This window comes from Bos mutus, chromosome 8 (genome assembly GCF_027580195.1).
Source record: "Bos mutus isolate GX-2022 chromosome 8, NWIPB_WYAK_1.1, whole genome shotgun sequence".
Classification (NCBI taxonomy): Eukaryota; Metazoa; Chordata; class Mammalia; order Artiodactyla; family Bovidae; genus Bos; species Bos mutus.
In genome coordinates this window covers 82,193,401-82,213,553 of record NC_091624.1, presented here as the reverse complement: position 1 = coordinate 82,213,553, position 20,153 = coordinate 82,193,401, and the positions used below count along the sequence as shown (strand labels likewise).

The window sequence follows — 20,153 nt, the reverse complement described above, 5'->3', positions numbered from 1 at the left end:
AAATATTGGCTTTTCCCATTATAGATTTTTCTTTTTTCAGCTCTTTTTCTTTACTGTTAACTTTAAATCATTTTAGACTCATTTACTCCCTTCTCAAAGGAGGAAAGATAAAATAATGTTCAGATTAGTCAATTTAACTTTATTAGCAACACTCATGAATTTCCGTGTGGGTGTGGGGGGAGGTGGGGATTGTTGGAATCAACAGCTAGAGAAGGAATTTGGTTTAAAAAAAATTTAACTTCTGTTTGTACCTTGATGTGAATCACTGAGAATTGATGTGGTTGGCTGAGAAGATCACTCTAAAATTTCATTTTTGAAAGTAGTTTTGATAGTGTCTCATTCATTGGTTTTAGAAAGTAGGTCATGCTAATTCAACTTCTTATGAATTATTTCAGTAAAGAACAAATTGTGTTAAATTGACAAATTAAATGATTAAAATTCATGATATAATCATATGTAATGAGATAAAAATTTATAGAAGACTGAGGTAATCCCATAAGGAGTTCAACAAAAGTAGAGCCAACATAATTTTCCATCTCCTCTCTGATTGTCATCTTCTCTTTACTGAGCATCCCTATGTTAAAAGTACATTCTCTAGTATTGGTTGTAAAAGCATCTTCATATGCTTGATAGGAAAAAAAGAGTAGAGTTTCAAAGAATGAAATTAATAAAATTTCTACTTTTTACTCAGGTAAAAATTAAGAAAATTAGTTAGATTCTGTTTTAAAAGCTTGTTGACTTTTTTTAATTCACTGTCTGAAATGAATGCCATATGACTTTTCCTCTTTTTAGAAACTAGCTTAACATCCACTTTAAAATGTATACATTTTTACCTTTTTGATATTTTTTCCATGAAACTTATATTATTCATCCATTTGGGGAAAAAATACAATGTATACTTAGAAAGAAAAGATACACTCAGTGAAAGAAGATAAACTATTTATTTATTTAAATAGTCTTTGTTAGTATTTTAGAAGTTGATTTGACTTGGTAACACAGTGTTTGGATATAATTTTATTTATCCTTACATTCCATGTTCTGTTGGTTGGCTAAATGGCCCATTTCTACATATAAACCTTACTGTATTTAGAAAAAGCTGCAAGTTAGATGGCAAGTGCCTGTGTTTTTTTAATGTGGATGTAGCTGTGTGAGTTTCCAAATCTGTGGGTTACTGACTGACATTTACTTATCTAAAACTGGGTAGTATTGCTAAAGTACATTAAAGTGAAATGAGGGTATAAATTGCTGGAGACTTAAAATGTAACTGCACCTGGGTCCTAGTAATGTTTCAACTCAAAAACTGATGTTCCCAAAAAGAAAAGGTGAGTGGACAATGAATCATCGCAGAACACAGGGACTGGAGTGAATTAGTATGATGACCAAACTCATTTCTTAAGAGAGCTTTATTCATCTTACACATCACCTTCTTGGTGAAAAGTTGGTGTGGTCATCAGCTTCAGGTCATAATCACTCAGGAAAAAAACCAAGTCATTTAAGATTTTATTTTTTCTCTCCAAAATAATTTTTGGGGATTAGTAGATAATGATATGTAGAATGGCCTTAATGCTTCAAAAAGCTTGACAAGTGTAGCTGGTTTGTTTCTTCCCTTTTTATCATGATTCAGGGGATGCATAATTGATTATAGCAGGCGAAACGTTCATACATTCAACAGGTATTTATTGAAATGCTGTGGTGGGCAGTCCCAGACAGTACATGACTGATACACACCCTCACCATTCTTAAAATAAGTACCCTACAGTTCAGAATAAATGAACTCAAAGGAGACAGCAGCTTGCTTTGCTTTATTATACTTATCCAAAATAGGCACAAGTAGAGTCTGTATTTGATCATACACATAGGCCATGTCTGTGGCACAACATATGCATAATTTATGCATGGTTTATAATATGCATCTTGCAGTTATTTATGAAGCATAATAGGTTTTTTTTCTGAAAAAAGATATCAAAAAAAATCAGAAATGTCTGTAATGCTGTTACTTTTAAAGTAGATAACAGACATCTAAAATCTTCAGGCCATTCCTACAACTTTCGAAGGATCTGAATAAATTAAATAATTTGCCTCTGTCCTAATGGAAGAAAGAAAATATCAGGTTATTTTTGTTGTGGATCCCTGGAGACTTTGCAGTAGCAGAGGACGAGGCAAAGAAAGTGTTTGGTTTTATTTTGATTGCTGTTTGCTGCCATTGTCTTCTTGGTATAATCACTGTCCATGGTCACCTCCTTGTGCCCGTCCATGTGCCCGTCCTTCTGTAGAGGTGTTTCCATGTCAAAGGCAATTTCTTCCTCGAGACTGAAAATGTAAGTGCCCAGGGAGCTATGCGAGCATAAATCAAAGCTGGAAGATTTCCTCCATCCTCTTCTCTCTCCATGCATCCCCCAATCCCAGTGTATAAACATTCCCTTCAGAACTGAAGCTGACTCCTTTGGAAAGTTTTCACAGACTTATTAAGTTGCAACCCTGAAGGTGTTTTGTTGTTTTGACATTAGAATTTTGAGAGCTGTGTGTGTGTGTGTGTGTGTTGCTTGCATCTTGAAAATGTGATTTTTTTTCCCCCCTAACTCAAAGGTCAGGTACTGCAGTTAACCCAGAGTGAAATCCCTTGGCAGAGTGCTCACTTCTGCATGAGTCCGGAGGGGCTCAGCTCTGAGCAGGGTAATAGGTGATGAGTTGCTTATGCTGTTCATGAGAGTACTGTTGTGTCTATGCTTTGTCCTCTGATATGGACAAATTACACTGTTACATCTGTGAGTTATGTGGGTATAAACAAATACAGCAGTTAACTCCCTAACTGGCTTGCTTTCTTGAAGCTATAGCCAGAACATAGCTTGTACTATCAAATATGAAAGAGCAATATATTTGAATGAACAAGAAAGCCACAGGACAATCCAAGAATAATATAAACAAAAGTTATTTTAAAACATTGGAGGGAGTACTTTATGCAAAAGAGAAACTGGATTTATTGTTTCAGTCCCTCTTTTCCCCCTTCACCTCTTTCAAGAAAAGGCAAAGCCACAAGTGAGTGGCTGTATGTGTCTGATGGCTTCTATAAACATAGCAGCAGCCTTCAGATGGCTAAAATAAACATGTGCGTGTTACTGAAGGATATGTTTACACAAACCATTTGCTCAGCCTCTGAAATAATGAATAAATGAAGATTTTACTGAAATAATTGGTGGGATTTTTGTGTTTCTGCTGATGCCATAATTGAATGGCACCGAAGAGACTTTTATCAGCTATTTTCCATGTTACACGTGTTAGCAGTTCCTTTCTATGAGTTGAATACTTCATTCTGTAGTGACTTTACACATGTTTTTGTAAGAAATTGTCGTTTATTACTGCAATTCTAGAGAGTTGCTTGATTTCCCAGGAGAAATTTAGCAGCCAGTAAAGATTATTTGGATCTGATTGGTCAGGAGAAGGAGGGCAAAAAGGAAGGAATAATAGCATTCATTTCATACATTTAAGTCTATTTGCAAAACCCTCTCCTCAAACGTGTACCATTTTCATTGCTTCATCCTTTAAACATTTCTTTGTAAAATATGTCCTCAATGACCTAAGAATGAATATTTAAACAAAATAATTTTCACTATTGTGTTGCAAATTATGTTTGTATGTAAAATATACATATGCATATAACATGTATGCATGAATGGTGTGCATGTACATGCACATGTATGCATGGGTGTGTGTGTATACATGTGTCATGTACAAACATATGACATGTGTGTGATGCTGGTGGTGTGTGTACTGGCTTTAACACCAAAAACATTTTAGTGTATTGGGATATAGCTGATTAACAATCTTGTGAACAGTTTCAGGTAAACAGTGAGGGGACTTAAGGATACATATACGTGTATCCATTCTCCCCCAAACCCCTGTCCTGGCTTTAGGTAATGTTAAGAGTTAACTTGTATTTCCACATTAGCTGTAGACCATCCCTACAAATTCACCAGCTTAGCATTTCCTGCTTTCAGTTTGTTATCTTGACACATAACTACAGTACAACAGCTGGGTTGTTCCTGGAGTTCCTGGGGGGGAGCTTTATTCTCAGAGTGCTGAATTTCCTTTTCAGCTGTCAGCTCTAACGTGTATTCAAAATGTTCAACTTTTTACACACCATTCTGGGTCCCTAGCACCACTCTGGGACTATGATAGAAATGCTGATAAGGAGGTGGCTGAATGGGAGAATCCGGTTCAAGGAGGGGAATTTGCAAAAGCCAGAATCGCACATGACCATTGTTTGGGAGCTAGAGCTGCTAACTACTGTTGCTCTTTGTATTTGGATATTCTATTTAAAAGAATTACTACTCCGTTTTCATGAAAATTATTTGCACCTATTAGGAACCCAAAAATTAAAGTGTGAGCATTCTTAAAAATAATCTTGATCTGGTGTTTATACACACACAGTTATCTGTAATCTGGCTGTTGAAAAATACATTGGGGATTTGTTGCAGTTTTGCCTAACTTTCTCCATTTGTAAAGAAAGATTTGCACAACACAACGTTTCCTTTTTATCTAGGAAACTCTTCAGAAGACTTCCTAAGAAATTAATTGTATTCCAGCCAGACTTGCATGCTGCCATCCCACAGGAAATGGGTCAGCAATCCATTAAGATGCCATTAGATAATCTAATTTGGAACTTAATCTCTAAATTAACCATGCTCCATACTTGAAGCATACTTGAGAGAAAGAAAAAAAGTTTACGTTTGAATCGATAGGGGAGCCGAAGCGTGAAGAAGGCTGTTTGTTTTTTCTGTAGCTGTGGTCACGTCTCAAGCCGTCTGGTAACCAGGAGAAACCAGACATGATGTAATTCCAGATTGAACTTGAACTTCAGGGACTTAGGATAGGGGAACAATGGACCGTAGGAATCAATAATGTCCATTTTCCACATGATTATGTTTGGAGCTTTACGTTAACCTTCATGGGAGAAGCAGCAGGATCTGCAGTGTGACTGAAATGGGATGACCAGAGACAAGATGTCAGAGGAAAGAAAACAACTTTTTCCACGATATTTTCTGAGCAGCACTGCAGATTCCAGCAGGATTAGAAAAGTTCCCGCTCTGCAGTAAACGAGTGGCCTGTTCAGAGCACTCTTTGTTCGCTTAGGTAGGACAAACTTAATCTTACGTTTCCTGTCAGATGATTTTTGGCTGCACTAGGGGAGAGGGAGGAGCATGATGCAGAAAATTCCCAAATGTCAACCTTGCTGATTAACCCTTTGCGATGAAAGAAGTACATTAAACACCTACTTTATTTGAAGATGTTTAATGGAAAGTGCCGTATTTACATATATATTAATTCCCCAAGAAATTAAGCTCTGTCACTGGCCAATGCACCATTTAATAACTTCCCTTTTTCATTCTCATGTTTGCTAGTGTTATTAGGAGGTATACAGTGTGTTTTTAGTCATATTTACTTAGATGACAAAGTGTATGAATTGAGTAAACAGGGTAATAAATGTAATAAGAAACTACAAAAGGAGAAAAAGGCAAAAATTCAAGACATTGAAGAAGACAAATTTTGACTATTCAGAAATTGTAGAAATTTACAGTTATTCTCTCCTTTGTTAATTTTTGTTTTATGACAGAAGGTTTTTTTGTACATGTGAACAGAGCAGCAGGCATAACATAAAAACATGTTCAATTCCTTAATCGTTTGTGATTTTATGCTTCAGAATTCTGATATCAAAAAAAAAATGATTCTCTTTTAGAGGTGAAATGGTGCAAATAACACTGATTTTTGCTTTTAAAGGAAAAGCATCTGGAAAAGGATCACATTTTGCTTTTGTGTAAAACTTACATTTCTATTTAATTTAGTATGCCTAGGGTGATTTTCTCTAGTGAAAGACACTGTTTGGAGGCACTGTTTTTGTAGAGAATTTTGTCTGCTGTTGAAGACTCACATATGCTAATAAGGGGGCTGTAGCACTTGTAACAATAGCCCTGAAAAGGAGCCGGGGACAGAGAGGAATACAGACTAGAGAAAGAGGAGGGAAATCCACACACAGGATTCTCTATGGGAGGAGATCAAATAACTACTTTGAGCCTGATAATTCTATATTTTTAATTGGCTGAAACCTCCCACAGCTACATAAATTGTTATATACATGTGCATCTGTATACTGTAATTTATTTACAATAATGATTCTCTGCCATTTTCAGTTCTAAAACATGGAAAGTATCTAACATAGTTTTGTTTTTTAAATTTGGCCGGTTTAGGGGAAGAGTGTTTTTCTTACTTATGGCTAAACATTTTAATGAAATAAGTTTTTATTACTCTCAAGTATATTGATTACCTTGTTGAAAGGTCTAGGATTTTGTAAGAGCTGTTTACTAACGGTACAGACATTAGAATGAGCACATTAGACCTTTAGCTGCAGGGGCTGCATACATAAGGACTCTTCGTGCCCTGTGCTGTTCATTAAATAACATATTTCACTAGCATATACCATTATTTCACTTAGAAAATGCTAGTACTCACACATGGTAAATTTAACATGTCATCCAGCATGCCGTGATAACAAAACACATCTGAAACAACTGAATATAAATTAATGAGCTTTGATGGCCTACCGATTTGATATGTTATGTTCCAAAATCGTTGGTCCCCAAAGAGTAGCAATAAAGCAAGCTATTTACCTACTTAGTTAAGAAACAAATACATTTCTCTTTCATTACTATGAAGTGCTATTGCTTGCAGTTAGAATAATTCCATGAGCCACCTGCAGTTTATGATATTTGGTGTTTCCCAGAGAGCCCACAAGAGTACTTTGCAGTTCAGGTAAGAGCCAGCCAGGGAGCTTTCCAATACAGATTATTACAAATAGTAACAATCATTAGAAATCATCTTGCATGCAAATAGGATCATTCCAATGGTAATAATGATCCTTAAAAAATGGGGAAATAAATCGAAGAAACCCAAGACCTGTGTAAAGCACTTTGTATGTTTCACTTCTGGTTTTATGCATCAGAAGTGGAATGCAAGCAAGCAGTTTACAGACATGCAGCACCATCTGTATATACATCAACAAATGCAAGTGTTGTCCTCAGATGAAAAGCATCTTGAATTAGATAAATAAAATTCACTTTTTTGTGTGTTGAAAAGTTATACTTTTTAGGGAATTCCATTGTGCCTAAATGATATGGACCTTAATTAATAGAAATCTCTTGTGTAATTCAGGGAAATTATGAATTCTTGCTTAGTAATATAAATAATATGTTTCACAAAAGAGGGAGATGAGGTGAAGTGTAATGGGGAGGAATGTTGGACCGCACTGCTAGCTTTCAAATTCTGGCTTCTACAACCTAACAGCAGGAGTTGGGCAAGACACAATTTTCCAGCTTCAGTTTCCTCATCTGTAAAGTTAGAATAATAATCATACTTTTCTTATAGATGTATAATGAGATTTGAAAACTTTTAAATTAGCTCTAGCATGTAGATCAATGCCTGGCAAATAGGACACACTCTGTAAATGCTAGTAACTGGTATATTTAATAAATACTGCTTTCTTTGCTCTAATACATGAATGAATTCTTAGATATATTATTTTTATGTAATAATTTAATAATCTGTAAGTATATGGGTACTTAAATACCACTCCTATATTCCTTCCCCTGGCCTAAGTGGGTTTTTTTCACAAGACTTAGTCTGTAGCATTTCTATTATATCGAAATAAACTGCCAGTCCAAATGCACACATCCAGGACAGCATGGTTTCTGACTTGATACTTAATTATACTGCTCTTGATTGGTTTTTCCAGCAGATTTTAGCTGTTAATAGGAAAAGTGTTTATTGTGCATTTGGGGAGAGATACTAATACTTATGTGTTGATGTTATGGAAACAAAATTAGGAACGTTTAGCCAAGGAAATAATAAACTTTCCTTCTTGGGGGTATTTAAAACAGGAACAGTGGAACTAAGGGCAAATCTTGCTTTTAAATGAAAGTATTTATTTTACTTATTATCTCCTGCTTTCTGGGCCATTGCTTATTTTTATTGCTATCTATAAGTAATGTGGCTACTGGTACAGTTTAGGTCTGTGTGAGTATATACAGTTCTCGGTGCTTCATTCCTGTAATGTATTTTTTAAGCTTCTTGAAAGAGTACAATCTCTAAAGCAGATGTGGTAGTTTTAGGATTAAATCAGTATGCAAAATCTGAATGGGCGGTATGATTAGTCCCCTCAAAAGTATTAGAACACTGGATACTTTGGTATTTTATAACATGTTTGACACGTGGGTTGCCTAGCCCATTATCAGATGCGTATTGAAATTTGCCGTTCTTCAATTTGAATAATTGAAGGAAGCCTATGTCTTTGGTTCTTTACTCAACTTAGATTCCATATATGTTTTTTTTTTTTGTACCCATGGTTCTTGGGTTGTTACCAAGTTAAAAGCTAAGAACCTAATCCTTTTTGGCCTAGAATACACAGTCACAGAATGCATAACTTTTAAAAAGCACAACCATCAACTTTTGACTTGCCCAAAGGAGTGTTCTCACTTTAATTCTTTGTCTCTTTACTCCTTTTGGATGCAAAGACTAACAGTTTTATCCAGTTTGTCCTGGATTTTAAATATATAAAAAGTGTATCATTTTTAAAAAGAAGTGGGTATCTTCTTCCTCCTTAATCCTCACCATAAGTTCACTCTAATAGAACTTCAACTAGATTTGTTTTCAAAGGAGATAGATATATCAAATTTCAGAGCTGTTTGATCACCTAGACCAACCACATGTTCTGTGCACAAGTCTGCTGCAATACTAGCCAGGTTATAATCCAGCAGTGTCTTGAAGCGAATATGTTTTGCCTTTAGAAAACTGTGTTCAAAAGTTCTTTTGAATGTTTGGTTAATGTCTAACTTCCCAGGGAAGCAATGTAATAGTTAAACGGCCATGGGAATCAGATAGAACTAATTCACATCTGAGATGTTGGTGGGTAACTTTGGGTGAGTTTAAGCCTCAACTTTCTCATCTGTGAAAAGGGGATAATGATGGCAATGTCGATAATTCACTAAGAAGATTAAGTGACATACGATGTGTGAAACACCCAAGATGATGATATCTTATTTATAGAAGGCCATCAGCATGATTATCTTCTGGAAGTTTCTCCCTCTATGCTACTTCTGTCTACTGGAACCATGTGGAAGATATCTATATTTCTTTTCAACTCAACTATCATGTCTTGCCTGTCTCCCTTTACCTGTTTTCAAATGATATAATTTGGTGTATTTTTTCACCGAAGTAATGCCGTACAGTTTGTTTCTCCTGAAGAGTGATACCGGGAAGAAACACAATGCTTCCGAGATAGTCTGATCAGAATAAAATGAAGCCATACCATCACTTACCATTAATGTAATTTGTTTGTTTGCTTCTTCCCTCTGGGGACCAACCACATCGTATATTTAACCAGAAGCATATGAAAATATTACCCGTGAGGTCGGATGTATTGAATTGTTTTTAAGAATTTTTATTTAACTTTTAATTCATTTTTAACGAAATATCTCAATACATACTGAGAGCATATATAGAGTAGGAGTCATTAGCATGAATTCTGCTGTGTGTTATGGTATTGTCAAAATCTTTGGGGCCTTTTTTTTTTGGTGCCTGATTTTTGCACGAAGTGCTTGTATTATTTTTTTTTTCTTTTACTAATATGGCAGGTATATATATATTTTAAAGATGTGCTTTCAGTCATGCTCATCTTCTGTTTGCCTTTTAAAAAAAAAGGTGATTTGGCAATGGAAAATTTAATGAAGTCCAAGTATGTGCGTGCTTGAAGATATACTGCTGAAAGGCTTAATTTGACTTTGAATATTTTGAAATCTTTCCATTATATTCTTATCTCTTAATAGAGACACAGATTATTGGATTGAAAATTAAATTCCATATAATTTTCATTCTATTAGGAATTAAAATCAGTAAGCATTTTACATATAACTAGTTGGTATATGTACATAAATATGAAAGTGTGTTTATTTTATACATTCTGGTGATTATCGGCATTGACTTATGTAGAGAGAGTTGATATTTAAAAAGCACTGTTACCTTTTTACCCAAAATACTGTACAATTCGAGGCATTGTTTTTTGAAATTAAATGATCTAGGTTATTTTGTTTGATTAAACATTTTCCTTTATTATAATCTTTGAATTAGTTTTACCAGATTTTTTTCAATGGTACTACCAAAAAGTTCTAAAAATATCTGTGCTTATAATTTTGAGTTTAACCTCCAAATTGGCAATAAGAGACTTATAAACTCATATATGGGGTCTGCACAGTGTTAATGTCTGAGATTTATTTCTCCCCAAAGACTCATAAACAGTATTGACAAATATATCACACACTGCAATTTTGACATGGTCATAATGTAGGATGGGAGGATTGAAAGGTTTAAATAAACATCTAAATTGAATTTGTTAGATATTCTGCAGCAAGAGTCCTTTTAGTCACTAGCATCTATTTATTTTTATTGAGGATTTTCCAAAGGTAACAATACATGTCTTTTCTAAAGAACTGAGTAAGAAAGCTATTGCAAATTAAACCCTGAATTTTTATCTTTTCGGCCATTAATTGGTAAACTTCTCCATTTAAGAGCCACATCTATTTTCAAGCATTAAAATACACTTTATTTTCCTAAAGTATGTAGTTTCTAAATGACTTCCTAGAGCCCATTTAATTTGGGGCTCATTAATTTTGCAAAGTGATTCACTTGTTGTTGACATTGTCTTTTACTGTCAAGGATTATCCATTTGAGCTAGTCTTTTTGTTTTTCATACATGCTTCATGCTTTAGGTTAAAAAATAAGGAGATCCGTTTTTGTCATTTATTTGTTAAGAAATGATTAGCATCAGCTATGGCCAGTAATGAGGATTGATAAGGTCATTTTCTTTACAGATCTTACCTTTCAGTCAGTAAGATAATCATAGGTACAGATAATTATGATACGAGGTAGAGCTATTGTAGTACTATATAACTAAGTACAGTAGAAGGACAGTAGAGGAAAAATATTTAATAATGTGTCATGTAACACTCTTCCCAATCAGTGATGCAAAGTGCAGAAATACTTGTTGAAGATGTGTGTGGGAAGAAAGAAATATGTGAAAACAATTAAGTCTCTTAGAAAAAGTTTCAATAACAACTTTTTATTCTGTAGAATTATGATTTTTCATCTGATGATGACATATCTTTTTAGTGTCAGTTTTTGGTTTCAAGTATTATTTGGTTACTCCTGCATAGTTAATTTTTGTTAATATGCAACATCTCTCATTCTAAGTCCAGAGATGCCAGTTTTCTTATCATAGGGGGCCAAATTGCAATGTACTCATGAAACTATGTGATTATGAGCAACACTTTTAGAAAATAAATAGTTGGGTGTGATTTGGAATATTTAATTGATTTGCTTGTTTATCCAAAAAGTATTGAGCACCTATAATGTACTAAGTACTGTGTTAGACGGAGAACAAAAAGAGAAATGAACTTTGTTTTTATGGAGCTCATAGTCTAATCACAAAATCCTTTGAGCATAAAAGGTTACTGTGAAGTTTTTCCTATTAAAATATTAACTCAGAAGTATGTACCTAGACATGTAATAATAAGCCTAATTATTTCTTTAAAAGTATCATGAGATTAAAAAAAGTTACATACCAAGTTCTTTTGTTTTAATCCAAGCTTTTTCTTTGTGGGGGTGGGTGGGTAGGGAAATTGTTTCTTCAAGTTAATATTCCATAAAGGTTTTTGTACCTTTGGAATTCAAACCTGAAAAAATGAGGATGTCTAGCTTGATAGCTACAGTAGTAGAATCCATCTCACTTCTTGCTTCCAAAAATAAAGAAAAGAATGTAAATTAAATTTAGAGGATCAATTAAATTTAAAGCACTGAAGTTGTGTTTCCATGCCAAACCATGATAAAACTGGGTATGGAATTGTCAGTTGGGTGTTTTCTTGGTTCATGATTATTTGTGCAGCTGTTACTTAACTGACATTCACTCCAAGTTGAATATTGAAACTAACAATGCGTCTGGTTAGGTATACTCGAAATGTATGGTATGGGGTTATCTATGATATGTAGGTCTTGTGTTATTTTCCTCTATGTGATATTTGTTTAATGAGGGATTATGCCAGTAGCAAACTCCGGGAACTGGTGATGGACAGGGAAGCCTGGTGTGTTGCAGTCTTGGGGTCGCAAAGAGTCAGACACGATTGAGCAACTGAACTGAATTGAACTAATGCCAGTAGCAATTAGACAACTGTTTTTCAAAATTTTTTGTTTTAAATAACCCCAAATACAGCATAGGTGAAATTAGAGTCAGTTGGAGACGGGCAAGACTCTCCTCTGCTTACTCCCTGTGGAGCTCTACCCACACCCCTCTCCCAACTCCCAAACTCAGAGCAGCTGGGGTGTGGAAACATGACTGACAGGGAGGAAAAGGTTTCTGGTGTCAGCTTCAAACTAAGTATTATGCACCGGCCTTCCTGGAAAATATACTTTCTCTTATTGTGAGGGAAAAGGAATCATTTTCAATATGGCTTTCAATTTTGTTCAACCAATAGGCAGGTAAAAAGACTGAAATACATCACAACTGTTGTGAATTAAAAGATCAGAATATAACTTGCAAAGTATATCGATACTGTTGTAGATTTGCTCTTCTTGACAGAAAATCATACTATATTTACATCAAAACGGACCAAATATTTTAGGAAGAATATGCTCTCTCAGTCAATTAGAGTTTACCTGTGGGTGAGTCTTACTTGAGATATTTTCTGCCTCACAATAGTCTTAGCATCTGTAAGAGAAATAGACCATGTAGTTTATATATGCATAATATGTATAATTTATAAGCACATGTATCTCATATTAGACTCTAATTTGGAAAAGTTATAGTAGTAATTTGATGCCTATGGAATTTATGTCTCTAATATTGTTATAGATTTTAACGTATTTTTTTCTTTTTCTCTTCCCTCCCTCCTGCCCCTCTTCTGCCCCCTTCCTGCCGACAGTCCTGGTACCTGGGCTAGCTTGGTTCCTTTCCAAGTATCAAATAGGACACCCATCCTACCGGCAAATGTCCAAAATTACGGTTTGAACATAATCGGAGAACCTTTCCTTCAAGCAGAAACAAGCAACTGAGGGGAAAAAATGAAATACAACACTAGTTTAAGAATTTTTTTTTAAAAAAAGGAAAAGAGGAAGACTGGACAAAACAAACAAAACAAAAAGGGAGAAAGGAAGGAAACTGAAGAAAGAAGATAATAGACCAGCAATCGCAGCACTTACAATCACTAATTCCCTTAAGGTTGAAACTGTAATGACGTAAAAAGGGTCGATGGTATTTCACTGATGGTAGTTCGCAGCCCCTGCAAAGTAGCCTTTGTTACATGAAGTCCGCTGGGAAATAGATGTTCTGTCTCTATGACAATATATTTTAACTGACTTTCTAGATGCCTTAATATTTGCATGATAAGCTAGTTTTATTGGTTTAGTATCTTGTTGTTTACGCATGGAATCACTATTCCTGGTTATCTCACCAACGAAGGCTAGGAGGCGGCATCAGAGGTGCTGGGCGTGACAGAGCCATGAGCCAGCCATTTTATAAGCACTCTGATTTCTAAAAGTTAAAAGAAATATATATAAAATCTCTGTAGCCTTTAGTTATCAGTACAGATTTATTAAATTTTGGCCCTTAACCCAGCCTTTTCCAGTGTGTAACCCAGTTTGAAATCTTAAAAAAAAAAAAAAGAAAAAAAGAGGAAAAAAAGAAAAAAAAAAGGAAAAAAAGAAAAAAGAAAAAAAAAAAACAGTTTGAACACAAAAGGCTCTATGGAAGAAATGCCTCTTTGTAGGTGAAGTGTTATCTCTGCATGCAACAGTAAAAATTAATATAATATTTTCCCCACAAAAGAAACACTTAACAGAGGCAAGTGCAATTTATAAATTTATATCTAAAGGGGAATCATGATTATAAGTCCTTCAGCCCTTGGACTCTAAATTGAGGGGATTAAAAAGAATTTAAGAGAATTTTGAACGAATTTATTTTCCCCTCAGTTTTTGAGGGCAGTAAAAAGGCATTAAATCAAGACAAATCATGTGCTTGAGGGAAAAAAAAAAAATTTAATGAAAACACAGCACTTATGTTGGTTTAGCTGCAGCCTCCTTGGAGGTAGAATTTATTTATTTAAAATTACTGGTTGCATCAAGAACCCATAGGGTGTACAAAAGGTTCTGTAAAATCTGCATTCTAGAGACAAAGAGGCAGGCAAATCCATGTCACAAGGGTAAAGCTTACGGTTTACAAACTGGGAATGCCAGGGTGTAGGATGTAAAAACGCACTCTTGAGAAAACAGATGTAATCAGGGTGCTGAATACTTGCATGGTGCTTTCAGACATTAGCCTTGTTCAACAAACTTCTTGTATTGACGGATCTGTAGTGTGCATGGGCAGACACATTTTTGCCTCTATGTCTCTTAAAATTTTAATTAAAAATACTCTTTCCAGTAATCCTAATTTGCACGAAGATATAATGTCCACATTACGTGCCTTGCCTTGAAATCTAAAAAACAAAAAACAAAAAAAAAAAACTACAAAAAAAAAACAAAAAAGTGACATCACTACACTTGTTTTGCTGCATTTATTATCATTTTAAATCTTTACCATTTTTATGACAAAATATTTTGTACTCCAGACGAAGAAAAATGTGTGACATCATGGATTTTTTAGACAGTTATACCTTTATCTCACATTTATAAAGCATATCATGGCTGTGTATAGTTGCCGCTTAAAAATTGTAATCGACCAGCAATATTTTCAGTATTTTGGTGTTTTTTCTATTAACCTTTCATGTTTTTCATCTTCCAATTAATATTTGGGGGGGAGGGGTTTCAAATTTATACGAATTATGCAATACCAAGTTTTGCCTATGTAGGTAGTGCTTTTAGCTGTATTGGTTATATAGGTAAGTACACAGATTTAAAAAAAAAAATAATGTATGCTTTTTTTGTTTGTTTGTTTGTTTTAATTGACCAAAGTGGGTACTGCTATTTTTGCAGTGTGATGAGGTCCTTTTGTGTACTGAGAGATGGACAGGGGATTTTTTTTAATATACATATATATATATTCTGGGGTGGGTGGGAGGATTTTTAACACTTTACAGTGTAGCTGTGAAGCAGTGCACCCTGAGATGGGCCTGGGCTGCAAAGCGACTGTTCTGCCTACTGTGACAAACTTCAACTTAAACACAGGTTTCCCCCTCTCGAACTCCCCACCTGGGGTGCAAGCTGAACTCATTTCTGGTTTTCATAACAACAAACGAGTAAGAACAAGTGAACACAACCAGTTCTCCTGGAGGCAGACTTGGCTTAAAACAAATGGTCTTATCTTTCTGTTGTTGTTGTTGGGGGTGGTCGTTTTTCTTGAAAGTTTCGGATCCACAGTGGAGAATGAGCCTGTCTCATATTTGGCAAAGATAGTTGTTGAGAAGTACATTTAGCAGATGTTTCGACTTTAGGGGTGTAACACCTGAGTCTACTTTCTCCTCTAAAATCTGCCATCCTGCTGGAGGGGGTGCTCCCATATCCTTTCCCCACCACTTCTCTTCCCCATTTCATTTTGTGAACAGTAGTCTGTGATTTACCTGTGTCTTACTACTTCAAGTGGATGGTAGTACGCTTGGAAAAAAAGATATATTATTTAAATATCCAGAAGATTGAACAGAGGGTTGCTATTATTAAATGTATTCGGACTTCTAACTTTGATTAAAATCAAAGTTCAATTTTTAAAGAACAACAAAAATAAATAAATAAATCTTGTTATGTTTTCATTTTACCTGCCCTTTTAAACTGAGAACCCGAGCAGAAGGGAAATAGTGAATTTTAAGAAATGAATTTTCCTGTGGATGAATTAAGCCCATTAGAGGCTGATGGGATTTTTTTTTTTTTAAGGGATGGTACCTCAAATATATATTGGATTTGATTTCCCGGGAGGGCTAGAGGGTGAATGGAGGCTGGTTCTACTTTACTTCTCCCAACTGCCCCCCAGTTCCATTGAGGGAATTCATTACTAGAAGGAAACTCTTTTAGAATTAGTGACACATGGTGGGCTGCCATGAGGAGCCCCCTGACCCCCTTCCCCCAGGCCATGGCCTAATAAAATAAACTGTCTATTGTTCTCACAGCATATCATTTAATGATGAAGACTTTAGAACAATGCTTACGGGCCTGAGAATTGTATTTGATTAGCCCATTCAGTTTGATAGCCCCAATGCTGAAAAGCACAGCAGGATCATGGCAGTGCAAGTTCAAAAGTAAGTTCAGTCATTTTTGTGATGACTTGCCCTGGTAGAAAACAGATCATCTCAGCCAAGCTCTTCAGGTCTCCAACCTAATAGGTGAACAAATTCACCTCACAGGACACACAGTATTTTTTTAAGAGCAGACTTGCTCTCTTTTTTAAAATTTTTGCCAGTGAATGAGCAGCTCTAGCTGCATAAGTTACACACTGTGGGTATTCCTGCCTGCCTCTTGAATACAAAAGCCTAGTTCAAGTGTTGCTTTTTTTAAAATCATTTTTTTTCTCCCTTCCCTTTGAGATAAAACTCTTTAAAAAGATCCTACTCTCTATATAATCTCAAATCCATTTTGGCCTCCTTCTCTTTTTACCAGGAAGTATCTTGTGACTAAGGGCCCCCCTCTTGCAGGTCTTGCACGCCCCTCCCCTCCCCAGAATTGCAGAGCTACAGGATGGTGAAGGTCACCCAAGGGCATCAGTAGGGGGTGGCGTCTCCAGCCCCTGGCTCCATGGCACTGTTCAACTTTCCTTGCGTTGCTTTGCAGCCCACCCCTCACAGTGCCTCTGAAGTGTTTCCTCTGGAGTAACATGAGCGTTTGAGGGCTTGTCTAAGGAGAAGAAAAGAATAAGGCAGTGAAGGAGACTGTACATAAAGACATGGCAAAAATCGTAATTATAGCAATATAGTTATGGGGTAATGTTCGGGTGGGCAGCTCCATTTAAAAAAAAATATGTGAATGAATCTGTGAAGCTGCGAGTAGCAAGAAGAGCGAAAGGTCTTCTTCACAAACCGCCTACCTTGTAGACAGTAATTTGTACACTGTATAGTTTTGTTAAGAATTTTTTTTTAAATTAAAATTCCCATGTTTGTAAAGCTAACTTTTTAACAATTATAATGGAACTATATGTTGTTTCCATTTTTAAAGTAAACAAGAATATTCCTTGTTTGGAGACTGGACTTGAGTTAAAACTCTCCAGGCTCTTAAGTTATGTATTAAAAAAGAAAAAAAATCTGTCCATGTTAGGAGTTATTTCACAGATTCCTGTGCTTGAAAAGCATAGGATACTAATCCTTTAAAAAGTGTAAATGGAGAAAAGTTATATTTTATGAAGGTTATTTTGTTGTATTTAGTATTGGAAAAGTTGGTTTTCAGAGCATTTCAGAATGTCGGAAGCACCACTGTCTTTTTATTAGTATAAACGGCCTTTAGCAAAAGTTTTTGTGATTGTTACGTGATGGTATTTAAGGTTGTTTCACAGAGCATTCAGGATAGGCAGAAAATGACAAAACAGTGCTATGTCTCACATAACGTGTCCTCAGGGAGCAGAATCTTGGATTTGTGACTTGTAGCTTCATAAGGACTCAACAAAAGAGATTGCACAGGGACATTTCAGCAGAGTGACACCAGGACATATGTTCTTTACCTAGATTCAAACTCTATGTATCGTGTGAAACGATGAAGGCTGCAGAAAGTTATCCCATATTCAGTGTACAGTATTCATTTTTAACGAAACAACTACAATATTGCTGGCAGATAGGCCCCAAGCATGACATTCAATATAGTTTACATGTTCCTGTCAAGGTCTTTGGTTAACATTAACCAGCTGCATGCTTCCTGGACTTTAAAAAATTGGGTTTCTATAGAAAACTTGTTTTTTTTTTAATGTGCAGGCTATTCAAGTTCAATAGTAAAAGCTTAAAATTGAATGTTCTACTCCATGCTGAAGGAGCTGAAAGCTGCCTTCTTCATTTTTTGCACTTTCTGGTAGTTCCCCTGTTTTTTTCTAATTCCTTATGAAATTGTGTGGGTGGGGTGGAGCACTGCAGTTGGGGGGTAACATGGACCACTGATTTTTGCCCTTTGACCCTGCACAATGACCTTTGCATCAGCCAAACTCATTGCCATGACAACTCTTTGTACTGTGTCCGTGCCACAGATCTGTTGGTGACATTGTTCATATAGTCAAAGGGGACAAGTTGGAGACGGTCAATTTTTACTTTTTGTTGTTGTTGTTGCAATTCTTTCTTCAATGGTTGTAAGTAGTTTGTTTTTTTTTTTTTAAATAATAAAAGGGTTCACTAGTTAAGACTCTTTAGAAATATCTGTGTGTTGCAATTCAAATGTATGTTGAGATTGTGAAAAGGCTTCAGTGGCACTAGCCTACCAGCACGCCAGCCCCAGCCTCTGATAACTTTTATTGCATGATCAGTACCGGTAATAAATGGTGGCCTATGTACACAGAAGACAGTGTGAGCTGGTGACACTAAAGCCGGTCTTGTATTACTGTATTTTTGACAGAATGGTTTTGAAAACTGTGCTACAGGGACTGATGTGGCAAATATATCTTTTTATGCAGAAGGAAGTCTTTTTTTTTTTTTTTCAAGAAGTATGGCTTATTATGCATTCTTCATCGAGGGCATTGAAGTTGCATGGACTGAAAAAAGTTGATGCAAAACGAGAAAGAAACAAACAAAACAAAACAAAAAAAAAACCAGCAAAATGTTTACCAAAAAACTCAAACAAATGAGCAGTGCCTGTTCAATTTCACAGTCTCTGTTGAGTTCAGTTGTAAATATGTTTCAAATGACATTTTCTTGGAAAAAAAAAATATCTCTACAACATTGTAGAATGTGAGGGGTAACTCCATCCCAGGAATAGGCTTCTCAAAGCTGCAGTAGATTATGTCTTCATCAAGCTGTTAATTTGTGCTTATATCATATAGAACTTTTAGCATCCTGGGAAGAGGTGCCCCCACCTCAATGATATTTCTCTGAGAACAACTTTTGTAGGACTGTGTGTTTCTTTAGATACATTTAGTACAACTGTAGGTGACGAGTAGTCAGTTATTGCTTGCTAGCTACACACCAGGGTTGATCCATTTTAAAACTTTTGGCATTTTGTCCTCATGGGCCATAATTACAGAACCTTGTGTTTTAATTAAAATTTTCAAAAAAGAGGCACATGCACAATCTCCGTGTAACAAACCTTTAGCAGTAGGATGTATTATATGACAGTTACTTAATTTCTGGCATTCAGACCGCTGGGATCAGCCTCAGAAGGGGCCAGAATGTTAGCGAAGGTTTTATTGTGCCCGGTTGGAGGATAACGTTCTTTGGGTACTTTTTGTGGGTTGCAAATGAACTCAATTGCCACAAGTTTTAAACTGGTGTAAATCAAGCTTGACTTAATGTGATTGTTACTGTTATATCCAGCCTATACTGCTAGCAGCTGCTCATACTGCAGTCAATTACTGGAAGCAGATATATTTCCTATGCAAAAACTGTTTAAACAATAAAATGAGCTATGCTACAGACTCTGGCCTCATGTTTTATTTTCCTCCTCCGTCTCGTCCCACCACTATTCCTGCACCAGTCTTGGGGTCAGTAGTATTTTAGAAGTGCATCTTGGTCCTTCCATTTGGGAATTTTGTAGCATGGGTTTAATTTCTTAGCGTCTGGGATGGTGACTCTTCCAGTTCGGTACTTGCAGTTTTGCACTGGGCATGGGTGTATCTGTGTAAACCCTTCTTGCAATTCCTAATACGTATACTCTTCACAAGCTCTCTAAACAATGGCAGTAAAAATGCAAGTGCAGTTCTAGAATTTCAGCCCCTACTCACCAGGAAAGGCCTTTCAGCAGTGAGGTGAAGATGTAATGTGTGCTCAGGATGACTGGACTGTGGTCTGCTCCACTGAAAAACCACAGGGCCGCAAACACACACATTCAACAGGAGGAGGTAAGTCCTGGGGCCACCCTGTGGCTGTGGGTTTGGTGGTTTTGTGACTACTGGAGAAGAAGAATTCCTTTCTCCCTGTGCCTGAAAAGGAGCAGCATCTAAGGTTTCCAAGGAG

The 20,153-nt window shown here is 36.0% G+C and overlaps 1 protein-coding gene across 9 annotated transcripts in view; it reads left to right on the top strand.

Annotated features, from left to right (window-relative positions):
- Positions 1-19,615, top strand: part of NFIB (nuclear factor I B) — a 257,368-nt gene extending 237,753 nt beyond the window's left edge. For 7 of the 9 annotated variants that reach the window (XM_005889569.3, XM_070375899.1, XM_070375900.1 and 4 more), the window contains one exon: positions 13,017-19,615. In XM_005889569.3, coding sequence (XP_005889631.2) covers positions 13,017-13,146 — 130 coding nt within the window. In that variant the 3' untranslated portion in view covers positions 13,147-19,615. The remainder of the gene's footprint in view (positions 1-13,016) is intronic. The other 2 variants (XR_011465172.1, XM_070375904.1) reach the window with 2 other exon arrangements.
- The last annotated feature ends 538 nt before the right edge of the window (positions 19,616-20,153 follow it).